The sequence below is a fragment of the Theobroma umbraticum genome, unplaced genomic scaffold (genome assembly GCF_002168275.2).
Source record: "Theobroma umbraticum cultivar Fairchild unplaced genomic scaffold, ASM216827v3 scaffold_56.0, whole genome shotgun sequence".
NCBI classification, from domain to species: Eukaryota; Viridiplantae; Streptophyta; class Magnoliopsida; order Malvales; family Malvaceae; genus Theobroma; species Theobroma umbraticum.
The window spans coordinates 7,914,039-7,931,772 of NW_018397256.1; the positions used below are offsets into that span (position 1 = coordinate 7,914,039).

At 32.9% G+C, this 17,734-nt stretch overlaps 1 protein-coding gene across 1 annotated transcript; it reads left to right on the top strand.

Moving 5' to 3' along the window:
- The first annotated feature begins 7,081 nt into the window (after positions 1 to 7,081).
- On the top strand, positions 7,082 to 9,042 carry LOC110410978 (ethylene-responsive transcription factor WIN1-like). The gene is made up of 2 exons (XM_021420946.2): positions 7,082 to 8,073; positions 8,237 to 9,042. Exons 1-2 carry the CDS (start codon positions 7,994 to 7,996, stop codon positions 8,757 to 8,759), a joined length of 603 nt encoding a protein of 200 aa, XP_021276621.1. The 5' UTR covers positions 7,082 to 7,993; the 3' UTR covers positions 8,760 to 9,042.
- The last annotated feature ends 8,692 nt before the right edge of the window (positions 9,043 to 17,734 follow it).

The following is a 17,734-nucleotide window of genomic DNA, read 5'->3' on the forward strand; positions in this document are numbered from 1 at the left end:
TGAGTGAAGAGTGAGTTCTTCTTCTCTTTTGTATCTATCGGCAGTACATTTGATGAAGAGTTCAGTATAAGGGAACTCTCCTAATGGTACAATATGCAATAAAGGTAATATAATTACAATCCAATCTCTAAACTAAAGCTTCTAACGGTACTTGGCTTGATTTACTCCTGAACAGTTGCACATGTGATGATTCTATCACTTGTTGCTGTTGAAGTCAACTGGTTGTGTTCTGCTATCCTAGCTGCTATCGCAGCTCCCGTTTTGTTATCATTTGCATTTTCTGTTGTACTTCTAGGCGCAGCTTCTCGTGTGCTTACGTGTGTTACACTCCCTCGAGCTGAAACTGAGCATGGGTGAAGTACATAGACCCAGTTTGTTGCAAAATTGCTTGGAAGGATTGTCAAGGTAGAGCTTTAGTGCAAATGTTAATTACTTGTTGTTTGGAGTTTCGATTCAACAAATTTCAAAATCGATTCATCAAATTTTAAAATTAATTTAGTAAATTTTAAAATCGATTTATAAAATTTAAAATCAATTCATCAAACTATAAAATTAATTCACAAAATCTTGGAATTGATTTATCAAACCTTAAAATTGATTTTTAAATCCTATAAATGATTAATAAACCTTATAATAGATTTGATGACAGCTGAATTCTATCTTACTCCTACTTTACTGAATAAGACTCTTGTTAATTTTTTGAATATTTTCTCTTTTCCATTTTGTTAATTTTTTGAATATATATTGCCTTTATTTTGGTCACATTACTAAGTAGTAAAATTTTCAGATACTTATACTAGTAATAATACTAATTTCAATAGTTAAAATGGTGTCATGAGTCAAGAAATACTAATTCAATTGGTAAAGTTAAATAAAAGTTCAAATCATATGTAATAAAAAATGTACCAATAAGAGTATATTAATGTTTTAGTTTTGCTTGACAATAAATAAGTTTGACACTCCATAGGTTTTTTTATACACATTTTTATAATTTTTCTCTCTCTTTTGAAAACTATATATTGAATTATTTTTTGTTTTTCTTTTAAACTTTCAGGTTTTTATTTTCTTTTCATACTTTAAAACACACAACAAGAGACAGCTATTTTTTTTTTAATAAATTTCATTTATCCCATTTTAAAAGTCACCCAAAACATCCAAAATACAAATTGAAATTCAAAGATATAAAAGAAAAGCGACTTTTGAAGGATCAGATAAAAGAAAAGGGTAAAAAGGAGAACTTTCCAATTTCAACGGAATTGTGAAGACGAAATAAACGACGTCGCTTGACAGAGCAGAACATCAGAAAAAACAAAAAAAGAATCTTTTTAAGGTATTTCTTTCAGCACCCGTTTCCACACTCTTCCAGAAGACGAAGAAGAAAGATTTGGTCAAAAAATGAAGCAAGCATTCCGATACCGACGAAAGCGAAACGTCAGCCGTTGGACACGGGTACTGAAGAAAGCAAACGTCAATCTTCGAAGACGAAGACCCTTCGTTCGTACAAACAATGTCTTTACTTTGGAGTACTTTATACCTTCTAATCCATATATAATCAGTTGGCTGTGGGCTGATGCTTTGGTGCCCTAAATAATGCGAGCGGTGATTTAGGCCTCAATGCCGGTGCTATGTCCGAATGCATCCCGCTTTAAGCTTTCCACTTCGGCGGGTGACTTGTTTACTATTTTCCATACTAGCCCGTTTCATCCTCCTGACACTAAACATACTTTTTAGCTTTTATATTTGTTAAATTTTTAAAATGGGATGTGATTTAAAATTAATCTATGTTCTTTTTTAAAAATATGTTTAATTTAATAAATGAGAGGTGTTTTTATTATCATTTTAATACTCTCATTTAAATATAAAGATAATGAATTTATCACAAAAAGAAACATATATAGCAGGTACAGTAACATTTATTCTGATAATATGTTTAAATTTTAAGACTGATATTTAATAAAAAAAATCTTTATTATAATTATATACTTAAAATACCCTAACTTAACATACATAAAATTTCTTTATCATAACTCTAATAATATTTTACAATTTGATGCTTTTAATTATTAGTAGTAATTATATTTGCGACAAGTCAATTGCTTTTTTTGTTGAAAAGAAGCCCAGTTCTTAATATTTCCTTATAACTGAAGTCTTTCAAGTTTAAGAGGTTCCAGTCAAGGGAGACAGACTGCAATCGAGGATTAAGCAAATTGGGGCTTCATGGTCACGAGTTCTTCTGTTAGAAATTTTGGGTTGGGGGGGATTTTAAACTTTTGTAGAAAACTATGCAGTTTAATTTGACCGATTAGATTGATAGGAACATAGAGTGGGCATACCTTATTTGATGAATGTAAGTAGTTAGTTTGGTTTTAATTGTTTGGTTGAAATGCGACTCGTTTGCTTACTTATTTGGCAACCAGGAGATGGTTTGATCCCATGGTGCACATGCAGGTATCAGTAGTGGTGCTCCTCTATCCGTCAGATTCCATTGCAGTGAAACCAGCTTGACCATGCGGATGCCCATGCAAACTTCTTTGAACTTAACTCATCTTGTTTTTTATTCTCTATGCTTCATGTTCATGGTAGTTGTACTATAGGTTCAAACTATGATGACCATGGAGCCTAGCAATTAGAACTTTTCACGTACATACTGTTGTTGACATTTATTGTTACTCTGGACTCTTAGCCATGAAGAACACACACTTCTGCTGTTATTGTTGCAGAAGATTTGTCGCATCATTGAGAATAAAGCTCTCTGGTTATCACTATGTTAATTTTCTGACTGATTAATTGAAGAATTATAATTTGCCTTTGAAGACCAGCATGAATGAGAAGAGGCTTTTAAATTAGGATAGTGATTTTGTCCGAACAAAGAAATTGTTATCTGTTCCTATTTATAATGTCTCTTACCATGCCAGATAGGCCATGTGCAAATGCATGTTTGTATTTTCTATTTTCACTTCGTCTCCAAAGTAATAATTTCTGCTACCCTTTGTTGATATTGCAGAGCTCTCCTCAAGCAGGTTCCAAGCTAAAAGTGTAAGGCATGTGAAGAAGGCTATCAGCTGCAGTTCAAAAGCTGAGTTGCTTGCTTCTCTCTTGATTTAAATCGGTGCTATGTAATGAACGGCCTTCTGTTCTTCTTTTATTGGCCCATGAGAGGTTTAGGACTCTGTTGCTTACATGCTTACTTTAGTTTTCGTATGACTGAACAGAAAGGAAAAACAGGCATCATCTCGTACTTCAAGTAAGTTACCTTGTGCCCACCATGAATCACAAACTCGAAACGATTAGGGATTCACATTTTCCACCAGTAGGTGAGGGAGGACGCCTAAAAGAGAATCGGCGCAAGAAGGAATCCATCGTGACTAACGATTGGTGGCACCCAAAAACAATACCATTGGAAGAAAACGTTACGGTCTTTGTGGGGAATCTCCCCCCAAAAACCTCTGCTCAATAACAGGTCCTTAGACCTGTTCTTTCAAACTTTCTGGTTCTCACCAGAATTGTATCCAATTCAGATTATTAATAGAAATCTTATTTTGGTTGACAAAAAAAAAACATAAAGGAAAAACCCTTGCTTTTCTACTTTGTATATATGCCTCAATACTTAATTGTCTTAAGGAGGAAAAGCTTGATACGAATCACTTGTCTAGATCTCTATGTTTTCTGTTTGTTTCAATATTGCAATTTCTAAAGTACCCTCGACTTCCTCAACCCAACGCATCCAACATGCAACAATATACCTCCAGGTGTAGATCTTTTTGTTACGAAAGACCTCAATTAAAGTCTAAGTTACGTTAGCATATCTTTGATGAATGCTTTTCCTCTGAATTTTCAAATCTGCACCTCTAACCCTCCAATTTACGCATCTTACAAAAATTCTGCAACAGGTACTTCCTATTCTTTGCGATGAAATTGTAGGAGAATTCTACTCTGGGCAGATTGCTCTTGGATGTAAAACTATAATAATGACATGAATGATATTCAAGGTCCTTGTTTTGACAGAGGTACTTTCTTGAGGTTTTAATTGTTTTCTTCAACTCTCAATTCATGGTCCTTTGGTGCCTCAAGCTTACGTTTTTGTAATAGCACCAGATTATCGTCAGTCATGTTACATTTCACGGGGTGTAGGAATACGCTTTTGGGGTGTACTGCCCCAACATATTTCTGCTTTGCATGAACTCATTTGCTTTTACCATTGTCATGGTTCATAGCTTATTTGGCTGAAGAAATGGATACATCACATTATAGATTTGCCGTATCATACAGGATATTTCTCCTCTCTTTTGCACTTCCACTGCATGGATATACTTTTTTTTTGCTCGGCGCATGGCTATTCTTGTCTCTACAGTTCCATTCCTATATAAAGTTGTCAGCTTCTGAGTATTAATTTTAGGTTCTAAAACTATGCTAGCATGGCTTCTCTAGTAGTTCCGTCATAGCCACTGTTAATACTGCAAGTAGCAATTTTAGCTTCAAAAATTTTGAGGCAGAGACTTGCATTTATCTTATCCACTCTTTTCTTCTTTGGGTTTTTTTGGTGGTTTTTTTCCTTTTACACAATTTATTAAAGTCTTCTTATATTTAAATGGGTTATAAAACATTTTAACAGTAGTAGTTCAATCTTTCTGCAAGTTTTTTTCCAAAAGTATACTGAACCAAATGAGGGACATGCCATTATGACAAGCCAAAGCCCAAAGGAAAAAGAAGCAGGCTTTCGTCTGAGGACCAGGTTGCGGTTGATTCCCTTTGCAGGGGACTTAACTCTTTAAGAAAGAGAAAGGGTAAGAAGGAGAAAAGGACCATTCACATTTGGAGATCGGTGCTATAATAATGCTGAAAACTATTCCTGGGTCATTTGGACCACATTGTTCAGCCACCAGTTTGTGTTTTGAACGATCGAGAATGGGGATCCCATTTGCGAACAAAATTCATTCAATGGCTACACATCCATGTCATGCATGTGGATTTTGCTTTTGGATTCGTGGCGTATGTTAAATTCACAAACCTAGTAAGTACACAGGTCAAGATGGCTGGATATTAGTTGCTTTGTTTAAGCAAGCCATTAAGTATGGCTACAGACTTGTAATGGCATAATGGTGGTGAGGCTAATTAAATCGCTTTTCAAAAAGAAAAAAGCATGGCTACAGCCTACATGGTTTGTTTTAACCAGTTAGGTGATGATGAATGGAGAGTGAAGCTGTAACTCTAGCTGAGAGCTGAGCCATGTGCCTAGTGGTTCACCACCTATGCATCCCCACTAGTCCAGGGTTCAACGCAGTCATAGGAGATGCAACCATGCAATTTAAAGCTAGTTTCAATCGTGTGACTGATCATACAGAAACAGCAGAATAACTTCATATTTTAACATTCAACCTTTGTAGATCAGAAAGTTGCAACCGAAGGGGTCACGAAAATGGCAAGAGAAAGAGATCTCTTCAGTAATGGTGGGGATTTCCCATCGGAAGAGAGACATGTTGGCAACCTTTAAATGGAGATGCAGTGAAAATCATTATTGGCTGTGGCCTTAACTGTACCTCCTGTTTCTAGTACTCTTGGAAATTCTTGAAGACAATAATATTTTCCATTATTAAATAACTTCTTTATGGAACAAGAGCTTTTACTTCTCTTCTCACTTTCCTACCCCAGGAAGGTTGCAAAATCCCATGAATGTATTACTGGTACATCATAAAATTTAACTGAATTCCAAGTCCTGGGTAATTATTATGTAGTTCATACCAAGTAACTAAAGTTAGATGACAGAAATGATTGGTAAACCACAAGGCCCCAACCAGAAGAAAAAAAAAAGGGAAAAAGGACTAGAGGTTGCACATGCGATATGCTAGTTACAATTTATTTGGAAGGGATCTTTCAGTTTCTTGTCGTATGGAAGCTGAGGTTGATGGCCCTGCTCTATTCTTTGACATTTCACCATCCAGCTGTAATGGGGTCCAATTGTTTCCTCATCATCAATATAGTAATTAGTATCATCAAGTCGTCTTTCGTTGTTAGCCAAGCAAAGCAAGGTAGTACATTGTTATCTTCCCACCTTCCTGGGTGAGCTTTGTTGGACTGGTCATAGGAATTGTGAGCTGATGGTGAGTGAGGTAGCGGCAGGGCGTTTCTCTAACTGCAAGGAAAGATCAAATCTATATTCAGTACATACTTCTTCTGCCCTACCTTCTCATTTCGGTTAAACAATAGCGTTTCATTAATTTTAATCGAACAGATTTTCCACTGGATTGTATGTAAAAATCTGAAATTTCAGGAGTTAGCATCACCACACAGAAATGAGCATTTATTCTTCTCTTTTTTCTTTTTTTTTTAAATTTTGGAGGGAGGGAGGTGTTGAGAAATTTATCTGTTAGACCTGGCTTAATTAAGCAGTTTAAACTAATCTATAAGCAACCTGTAGAATATGCAGATCAAATGAACTTGTGTCGAGATATGGAGTCGTGTTAGAACATTACTGATCTCAGATGGCAGATCAGGAAAAATCAAAGATTAATTGCTAACCTCTTTCTATGTGCTTTAACTTGGGTGTAATTGAGTGATTCTGAATCAGCCACGACAACAGCAATAACCTTATGAACTGGCATGCATTGGTTGTAATACTTGGGGTCATGAATCAAAAGCTCAACACATTAGACTTCATCATGGTAGGACACTCTAGCCTTCCCATATAAGTTCCATCGGCTCTTTCTAAGGAAAAAGTTTAAAGGCTGTCCAAAAATCATCAAGCATGCGATTTGTTTGAGAGAGTCAATTAACTGGTTGCAGATCCAAGTGCTTCCAGTTAAGTCTCTCTATGTTATCTATAGCTCCTTGAACCGCAAATTTAGTTTTTATAGGTTATAGTCTTTACTTATATGAAAAACAAAAAAAAAAAGCTCTCTGAATTATATCATTAAGCATAAAATTATTTATAGGTTTGTAGGGGAAATTAAAAAAGTTCCTTGACTGAACAAAAACCATGCTGATTGATTCAGCTGATAAATTAATAAAATGAATGGACAGAACAGTGAGTTCAAAAAATCTATATAAAGAGTTGCCAATTCAAAGCAGATGTGGGAGAATACTATAGAATTTGGTGAGAGTCATAAGATCTGATGTTGTACTCCATCGTTCCTACACTCGTGTGCAAGGATAACTATTTTTCTCTTGCCTGGTGAGTAGTCAGTTTCTCTTAAAAGAGATATGAATTAAGTCATCATATTTGCAAAGAGGTTGCATTTTGAGCTGAGCTGCGAAACTCAGAGTCCTTAGTGGAACAAAGCTGATCAGTCGGCATCCTTCCTAGGAGTTGATGCTGACGAACGATAAGCCATATCCCCCAGCCTCTAGCAACATCTTCCAATCAGCTCATTGGTTCCTTGGAACGTCCTTTTAATCCCTGGGCCTACATGAATAGTTCCTCCATGTGAAGTTCATAAACTTCTCCAAAAAGAACCAAACAAGATTAATTAGCTAAAACCATATACCATTTATCATTGTCCAAACCATTAATTTTCTTCGATAATAACCTGTCGACCTTACACTTGATTCTGCAATATTACTGATGGTCTTAAACAAGAAGTCATAGGTTTAGTATAATTGATGAAAAATTTGTCCCATCAGTGTCACTTTTACATTATTTTCAATCACATGGAATTATAGTGCATGAGAAGCAGCTGATGACAGAGTATTCTGCAAGGTAAGCCCCAGTCATTTATTTGGTAGGTTAATATAATTTTAATGAAGGCGTAGGTGGCGATCTTAAATGAAAGTTTCTTAGAACATGCCTTTTTGTTCGCCGACAATGCATCTTTTCAGTTAAACCTTCCTCTGATTATCCATCTCCCCATATATCTAATTCTTTGAGCTCTTATGTACTTCATCCGTCTCCATATATGATGCATCTTCTCTGTCCGTACCTATTCCAATTTCAACTCTCCATCTGTTTGAGTTAGCCGAAAAAAGAAAGAAAAAAAAAACCTCCATCTGTTTCCTAATTATGGTGCAGTCAAAGAAGTTTAGAGGTGTCAGGCAGCGACATTGGGGCTCCTGGGTATCTGAAATTCGCCACCCATTGCTGTAAGTCAACCTACAAGCTTTTCTGACTTTTTTTTTTCCCTTCTTGGTTGGGGAAGATTATTGGAAAGAAGAAACAGCAGTGGCAAAGACATACAATTAAATGTTCAAAATTCTCTTATTGAATCTTTTTTATTTTCTTTAACTCTGACGTATTTTGTTGCAGAAAGAGAAGGGTGTGGCTAGGTACATTTGAAACAGCTGAAGAAGCAGCGCGAGCTTATGATCAAGCAGCCATCTTAATGAGTGGCAGGAATGCGAAAACGAACTTCCCCATCTCACAAACACCAAGTGGAGACACAAAAGCAGGCACTGAAAATTCCCATTCATCTCCTCCAAATGATTTATCTGAACTCCTCCATGCCAAGCTTAGAAAATGTAGCAAGGCACCTTCTCCTTCCATGACTTGTCTGAGGCTTGACACTGAGAATTCTCATATAGGAGTGTGGCAAAAGCGGGCAGGCCAGAGCTCAGATGCCAATTGGGTCATGACTGTCCAACTTGAAAAAGGAAATGCTGAAGTGTCTGCCAATACATTGCCTTCCAAGTCCCCAGGGTTAGCAGGGCCTGAACTGAGAGGGGAGATGGATGAAGAGGAGAGAATTGCACTGCAAATGATAGAGGAGCTGCTTCATAGGAACTGTTCTTCCATTGATGTTCAAGAAGGGGAGGGTAACTTGTTCCTGTAATCTTTAATTTCTCGTGCTGTATGATTTGAAAAGTCATGTGTGTTGTATAGGATTATAAATATCATGTCCATTCATCGGTGAATATATATACATATACATATACGTATATTACCTGTGTATATGTATATATGTGAGCACAAAGGGGAGGGATACTTTACATTAAGCATTTGAATTCTATGATGTATCATAATTATAGTTACAGCTATAGAAGGTGTCCAGTATAATTACAAGCAATTATTGTTGTTTCGTAAGAAAGAATAAAGTGATTATAATTTCTCATAAATATGGATTCTTTTTATAGTTTATCATTATATATATACTATCAGTTAATTTTTGGTGTTGCAGTTTTTTTTCTTTTTTTTTAAGCAACAACTGATCCAAAAAATATGGAATTATTTTTTTCTTCTTCTTCCTTGTTAATCTCTCAAGTCCATTTTATAGCAAGCATATGGAATTATTCCATGGCTAGCTAGCTAGATTGATCATTAATTACATCTGACTGAGGAAGATGGAATTATGGAAAATGCCAAAACGGGTATGCAATTCTCAGTTCTCACCATGAAATATATACTATATATCCATGTATAGACGTCTTGTTAGTTTTTAGGTGATAAAAGTACTTCATTTCACAGGTCTGCATCCAACTCCCGACAACCCATATGTGCTGTTTCTATACATTCATTGCTTCCATCATGGGATTAAAGTTAAAAGGGTAGATAAAATAATTTGCCACTAGGGCTCCCCTTAAGGCACAACCTGGCAAATTGTTGGGGGCTTTATGGGAGGGGATATCTCCTCTTGTTAGGTTAGTCCTCCGTTGCCCTTTTCCTTCAGTTCCTCGTTACTGGAGGACATCAAGACATGCATGCTTCACCGGATGGCTAATCAGCTGATCTTTCCTATCTTGCATTTTTCTTGATGGGGAGCTGTATGTTGCTCCAAACTGGTTGATTTATATACATATATATTTATTTATTTACAGAAATTAATTACTCGTTCAGATTCTTGCTACACGTTAACAAAGAATAATTCTTTTTTTTTTATTACTATTAAGAAAACTTGAATCTTGAGGCTTTTTTGCGGCTGCTGACATGCCAAGATCCTTTTTGAAGTTGTTGAAGGCCGTTGCCTCCTGTGTCCTGCTGGGGTATTTTCTTGTACGGGGTTCTCTCATGTATAGGAATGATGTATAGGCTCTTTGTAAGGTCTCTTTTGTTTATCTTCAGTGTAAGATATATGTCATCTGTAGGTCTACCCATATGGTTCTTCCACTGCTGGTCGTTTCTTGGTGTTGCTGCGGTTTTTGGACTTGGTTGTTATGGGATAATTCATCCCTTCTTTTTCATGGAATATAACCATACATTACCTGCTTCTGAAAAAAAAAAAAAAACTTAAATCTTTTGATTACTTTCATTACTTTGATGACGTATATGACCTGAGCCAAGCTAAAGACGCAATTCATTATTATTATTTTGACTAATGCAAGAAACTAATAAGGATCTAGAAACATGTATGGATGTTGAAAAGAAGGTGGCTCCAGTGAAAGTTGAGGCAATATTGCAATTAAGCAGAAAGTAGACATGAAAGAGAACAAGGCTGGAAAATCTTTTCTTTAGTATACTCGAGTATTGTGTTGGATGAAAGGAATAAAGAAGAACAAGACACATGATAATATGCCTTTCCAAGAGTAGTAGCAATAGAAAGGGAAAGGGTTTACACTAAAAAGTTGACAATAAGCAAGCGGGAGCAAAACTATTTTGTTTCTAACCCATAGAATTTGATAGAATCATTCAATCGTTTCATTTGAGATATGAATGAGTACTTAATCCTCTCAATGAAGAAAATATTTGATTATTTGTCCTTGAAGAAAAGGCCTTGTGTACTAACATCCGAATTTGATTTTTCCTTTTTATGTTGTGATGAAAAGATTCCAATCAAGTTTTTTGAGTAGAGAAAAATATAAACCAAGTAATAAGTCTAATGTTGAGGATATGATCTCAATAAAAATGATTCCTTCAACTTTTTTTTTTTAAGTTGATGATAGTCTTTTTCTTCCCTTTCTAGATCACACATCAATTTATAAGCTTAAGCAAGGCAATAATTAAGTTGATAACTACCTTAGTCTCAAGTGTAAACCTCTATTATCAATAAAATTGAAAGATCAATAATAGATTGAATGAACATGTAACTTAATTAAAATAAAAAAAAATATTCGAACATTTGATTCATTGGTTGGTATATAATCTTCTATTTAAAAAACAAAGTTTGAAGGTCACTTCTCGTAATTAAACAAAACTTAATTAAAATAAAAAAATAGCATTAATAAGACTATATCTATATTTTCCACATGATAATGAATTCCGGTTAGATAATGAAGGATTATACAGAAACAAATCTATAATTTTCCTGATATATATCTTTTTCCCTTAACACAATTTTCAAAGAAAAGGAAGTGATTGATATATAACCACGAACCAGCCAAACTAAGCCGTAATTCCAGGTTCCTAGCATTGTACTTTCTTCATTAAAGCTTGATGTCTAATCATTCGAGGTCCAAGGTTTGATTAACATCAGTTAATGTAACAGGGGGTTTTTCGACGGACTAATGAATGTGATTATAAGAAAGCAATGGGCTTGATAGGTAATATCAAAATTATGACATCTACACATCATTACCAATGCCTCTAATTAAAAGTTAGGAGTATTGGCACATCAACTACAAACTGAAATACACACAAGAAAGCAAATTAAGTATATACTTTTTCAGAATTTTCAGAAAAAAATATATATATATGCTGTTTCAGGTCATGACATTTTGACCCAAAGGGTTGAAATATGAATTTTCATGTATGGTTACATACGAAAATGAAACATATGACTCTTGTATTCATGAACCCATCCCTTCTTTTTGTGTGTGCATATAAAATTCTACTATCTTGTGGATTACATGAAAGGATTGGTTTTTTTTTTTTTTGCATTTCATAATAATCTTACATCTTATATTATTTATTTATTATTATTATTATTTAGTGTTGTGAGTGGAAACCTTAGTTATGTAGGATTAATCTACTTGCATCTATATTTTCTGCGAAGAAAAGCTTCACATCAAGCTTAATAATGTTATATCACATCAGGAATGCTTCCTTGACAATTGCATGCAACCATTATTCATCACTCCATATCAATATCCAGTTGAAATTAGTTTTAGGTATTTTAACGCAGAAAAATTTGGTATATAGGTAGCTCCTACGCACCAAGACCTAGAAAAATATGATATATATATATATATATATTCTCAAAAGATTATTAGATTTAAAGGAAATGAAAAACAGACAGAAAGCTTAATTGATGTCGTCAGTCCCAATGTACCAGTAAAGCAATCTAGGTTAGCTGATAGCATGAAGAAGAAGAAAATGAAGCCAAAAATTTGTTGGATTTGCGAGAAAACCAGTTTGTAATAAACGTGAAAATTTGAGGTCCTGACAAGGTAGTTGGTTGGTCTTGAATGTTGTATTGTTTTGTTGGATATGTAGTAAGCTGTCTGTGTTGGAGCTTTTGCAAATGGCCCCAGACCTAGCACCCAACTCTTGCACCTTGATTTGACATTCAAAATTAAGTGCTAAGGCAACAAGGAAAGGGTCCCCGATCTCTCATAACAACTGATCCCTTTATACAAATACATGTCCAATCAAAGCAAAAGCAACCGTTACCAAGAATGCTTCCTACACTTTCTAGGTTTCAAAATTAAAATTCAATATAATAATAATAATAATAATAATAATTAGCATGACAACATATCTGTACCATTTTTAACAACTTGCTATAACAGAGTCTTGGACTGTGCCCATGCATACATGACAAAAAGCAAAAATAAATAACGAAAAGGACAGGAAAAGATAATATGTCGTAAAATTTAGTACAATTGCTATTGGCTACTTAATTTATATATTGTTCGCTTAATATCATTTATAACTATTTGTTTATAGATTTTCCAAATAATTAAAGTGTAAAATTATATTATTTATTTTTTATGTTTTATAAAAATCAAATTCAAAATAATTAAGTCTAGATAATGAGATAAAATTATAATTCAAAATACAATCTAATAGAGTTGGTTAAGCTCTATTATTTTATGTCATTTTAATGGAATAAACTTGTATAAGAAAACCTTAAATCTTATAATGGATGAGATTGATTCACTATATAAGAAAAAGGTTAAGTCTTACTTCTTGCTTTGCACATTCAGTTTCTCACTCATTAAAGAGTTGTCGAAAAAGATAAGGAAGATTCTAATGTATTGATTACTAACAATTATTTTGGTGCTTGTGCTGTTTCCGTACTAAAGTCATGTATCAAAAATTAAGTACATTTTGTGTGTTTTAAATTTCTACTATGGTGGATTTTAAATTAAGTATAATTTATTATACATAAAGTTATCAATAGATATCAAAGTTACCCTAATTTGGATTAAAAACCTTAAAAACTCCAACTTCAATCTCTAATTTTATGTGCAAAACATGAATATATGGCTTTGGAGAGGGAGTAAATCATTATTATACTAATTAACTACTAACATATGTTGATTACATGATTAATAGTAACTACATGGAAGATTCTGTCTGATTTTTCAATATGTGTAATTATTTCATTGAAATTCGTAAACCTTTATGTATAGTGCAGTTTGAGTTTAAAGCATGCTTAATTCATGTGCAATATAATAGTTTGGTCAAATTATATAGGTGCAGTTGGTTGAAAGCGTTTAAAAACTTGGGATCCCACGCACACGTGCAGAGCGTCCAGCACACGTGTCGAGTTTTTCAATTTTTTTATCTCAGCAATTTTCTCCACTCTCTTTATGAGACCTATTTGTGCTACTTTTTTTAAAAAACAAAAAATTGTGCATGTTTAGTTTTTATTTATTTATTTTGTATGTTTAATTGATTTTTTTGATATTTTGATGAGGTATTTCCTGAAAATGTGTAATAGAAAAATAATATGTTTATTTTTTAGTTTAATGATATAACATACTCTCCTTAGATATTATATATTTTATTTATACTCGGAGTAAATTTATATAATATAAATTAATAATTAAAATCTTATAATTTTAAAACCGATATCTTTAATATGCAACAAATGTATTTGGTGACATAATTGGGAATATAATAACTCAAGTATCTAATAAGGTTATGCCAGAGTGAGGAATTTTGACAAATGGTAAAATTAATACATGTCATTTGCATCAAAATCCGAAGCTTTGCTCATCCTAAATTTTGTTTAAGAAACTGTAGTATGCCTATATTGTTTATATAAACTTTTTGTTTATTTCAAGGGTAATTGGTGGCGACATTAGGAAGTTGAATATGCCCTTCTTTACTAGATAAAAAAATGGGCTAGGCTAGCGCATGGACTCTGATCCTGCCTTATTCTCTTTATTTATTGCAATGGACTTTAGCTTAGTGTTGAACCCCCAATATATGATTGCAAGAGCCTTAATTCCTTCTGTTGATATCTAACCCAATGATACATTAGTCACTCTCTCAACTTAATTGATTGGCCCAGGCCCCTGCCCAGTGTCCAACCGAACAAGATCATCTGCAACCCTTCTTCGCATGTAAACAACTTGAGCAATGATCCTGACAAGAACTTTTCTTTCGAAGAATTTAAACTCAAAATTGTTTCTTCTCGAAAGAGATGGGAGCATTGTTTTAGAAAATGAGGGAGTTCTTTGTTCAAATATTATAGGTAAAACACCAATATTGTAATCTCGCCTCCCAATGAAAGATGTATTTTCTAGGTTTTTTGCATGTGGACAAGGCATATGCATAGTGCAAGCAAAAATCAAAGACATAATTTCTCCACTTTCAAAAGTCCAAACAATCATAACAATCCACATCTACTGATCAAATAATATTATCTGCAGGTAAAGGCTAAAGCATATGCTTCTTCTTTTCTCGAATTTGATATTGCTTTAACTATAAGTGCTTTGTCTGTTTATGAATGTTAAATAGATCACTGAGAGTCATCAGGTGACCCAGATTCGCAGGCCACCAAAGCAGAGAATGGAAACAAATACTTGAAACACCACGGATTTGTTAATTTAACATTCTTTTAAGGTATATGCTTGGCATTGCACCGACATGGCGAAAGCATTAGCCCCATATCATATCTAACAAAACAAAAACTGATTTCATCGTCCTAATTTATATAAGCTTTGAATTTGATTGAGGTATCCATCAGCCAAAGCAGCATATTCGTGCATGAAAGAGATCATAGAAATTAATTGGCGATTAATATGTCATAACGTTGTGGTTAAGACAAATTAAGATTGTGAAAAGGATGGATGACCAGTTCTCGAACATGGAAAACTCTCTTGGTTGTAAGCAGAAAGGAACCCAAAACGGAATATGCTGCATTGTTGTTGTTCCTCATTTTCTTCATCTCCGTCTTATCAAAAACAAGTTCACATGTTTGGTAGTTCTATAGATTTTTTTTTTTTTTGGGATAAGATCTTCCATTATGAGATAAATATACATGGGTATGCCTTTTTCGTTTTCTAGAGGATATTCCCATTGACAGATAGACAGAAGTTAATATGCAACAACTCGTATGCCATATTGCCATTCTGATGAAAGATCATTATCTAAAAACTCAACACACACCTCATTTTTTCCATGACAAATATATTTTCTTTTTTTATATTAATATTAAATAATAATTATATGTGGAACATAAAGTTACATTGCTTTTTTAATCTATTTTTATAATAATAATAATAATATTTTTAATATAGAGTTACATTTGCACAAATAACTGAAACTAATACAATGAATATTATCCAAAATTTTCATTAAACTTGCTATCCGAACCCATTCCAAAGAGTACCCATACCTTATACACTATGAAAAGATACTCATTGCCATTCCTAATTTTCATTAACATGTAAAGTTTTGTCCAATGTACAAAAAATATCATAGTTAACATAGAGTTTATTACTTTTCCCATTAATGTAAAATTAATTAAAATTCCAAAAATAAAGCAATTCAATATAAATTTTAATTCTTTTTTATTTATTGAAAAATCTATTTAATGAAAATTTTTCATTTAATTATTTTTTTTAAATTGGATAAATTTTATTAATATGTATAATAAAAAATATTTAAGATGACAATTTAGATATAATGAACAAAGATGTCCTTTTTTATAAAATCAAAAAATTTATCAATATTTGTTCTTTTACATATATTTATTAAAAAAATGAAAAGTTGGCATGAAATAGAAATTAATGCACGATCTTTTTATCCCATAATTAAGATGTAGCCATCCATATATTGGTGTCCCTAGCTTTTAAATAAGATCATAAATATGTATTCAATAAAAGTAATCCTTATTGTCTATACTTAATATAATTAAAACTTCTTATTGAGTTTAGTGTCATGAGTCACATGATATTAACTTAGTTAATGAAATTATGTAAAAATCAAACTGAAGTAACAATAAAAATAAAATGTTAAGGGTATCTATGTCCTTCCATATTTTTTAATGAAATACAACTTTTTTTAGATGTATTTTGAAAAAAAAAATACTCTTATCACGTAACTTAAAAATGGAATTACCTTTTGGATACAATAATGGGTTAATTTCACAATATATCGGTTATTATTATTATTATTGTTATTATTATTATTATTGAAAAATTAGGTTTCTTGGAAAGTCAAGGTGAAGCTAACTGGTGGGAAAAGAGACACAAGAGTAGTATAGATTTGGGGGGGGAAACCCAAGGGCATAATTAAATTAGAATATCTTCAAATTCGATTAATTTGGATAGGTAGAGGCCGTCTATATAACTTCCATGCGAAAATTGATCTCTAAACGATCTTTCTTCGCCTAAATATAAAAGATATAAATAGCTCATAAACAAGTACACCTAAGCATTCAACATTAAGCATTTATACTACTTGATCAACAACTTCATAGAACACATAGGTATAGGATAATATCTTTCTTAAATTCTTTACAAAATTCAAAATTCTATCACCAATATTACACAATTTTAATTTACTCTTTACTCTTTACTCTTTACTGCATGCTTTCAAAAGTATAAATTAGTTTGAATAATCAATTCAAAACAGAACAATTGGCTAATTCAGAGCTAAAATTGCATCTTACAAGTTCTTGAATGAGCTCAATTTCCTAAGATGGAGTGAAAATATTAGGACTTACGAATTGTTCGAATCTTGAAGTCTACTTCAATTTTTTTTCAAAAAATATATATTTTAATTTAAAAATGACTCATTCATAAGTTGACATCGCACACGTATTCAAGTATATTCAACGTTTAAAATTGACAGTTAAAATTTCATTTTTATATTGACACATATTTTCGATACCATCTTTTATTGCTCCCAATGGTCGTATATATGAATCAAATAGATTCAAAATTAGAATATTATACATGGGAATTTTTTAAATTATTTCTTCAAATTTATAAATAAATCAAATAAATAGACTATTTACTTAAGGCAATTTAACTAACTTTGAAAGCTTATAATAAGAGTTTTCCCATCTCTTTTCTGAAAAAAAAATTTCAAGACCGTGCATTTTAATTTTGTAATAACCAATAAAAGTTGATCTTAAAACTTATTAATTTAGCAAAGAAAACTCATTAATAAAATGAAAAAAAAAAGGGAGAGCAATAAATAAAGATCGCAAGAGACCTTGATCTTAGTTCAAAGGTGGAGAAAGGTGTATAGTAATAATAAAAAAGATTAGAGGGGGAAGTAGGGGAGATATCGACAGGATATATATTATTAATTATTAAGGGAAGATTCCAAGTATAAGCCAGGAATATCCAGGCCATAGATCCGAATCCTCTCCTAACAAAAATTATTAAAACAACAATAATAAAAAGAAACAGAGAAACACCAAATAGTGGAAATGAAATTCCAACTTTAACCTTGATATCAAGGGCTAAA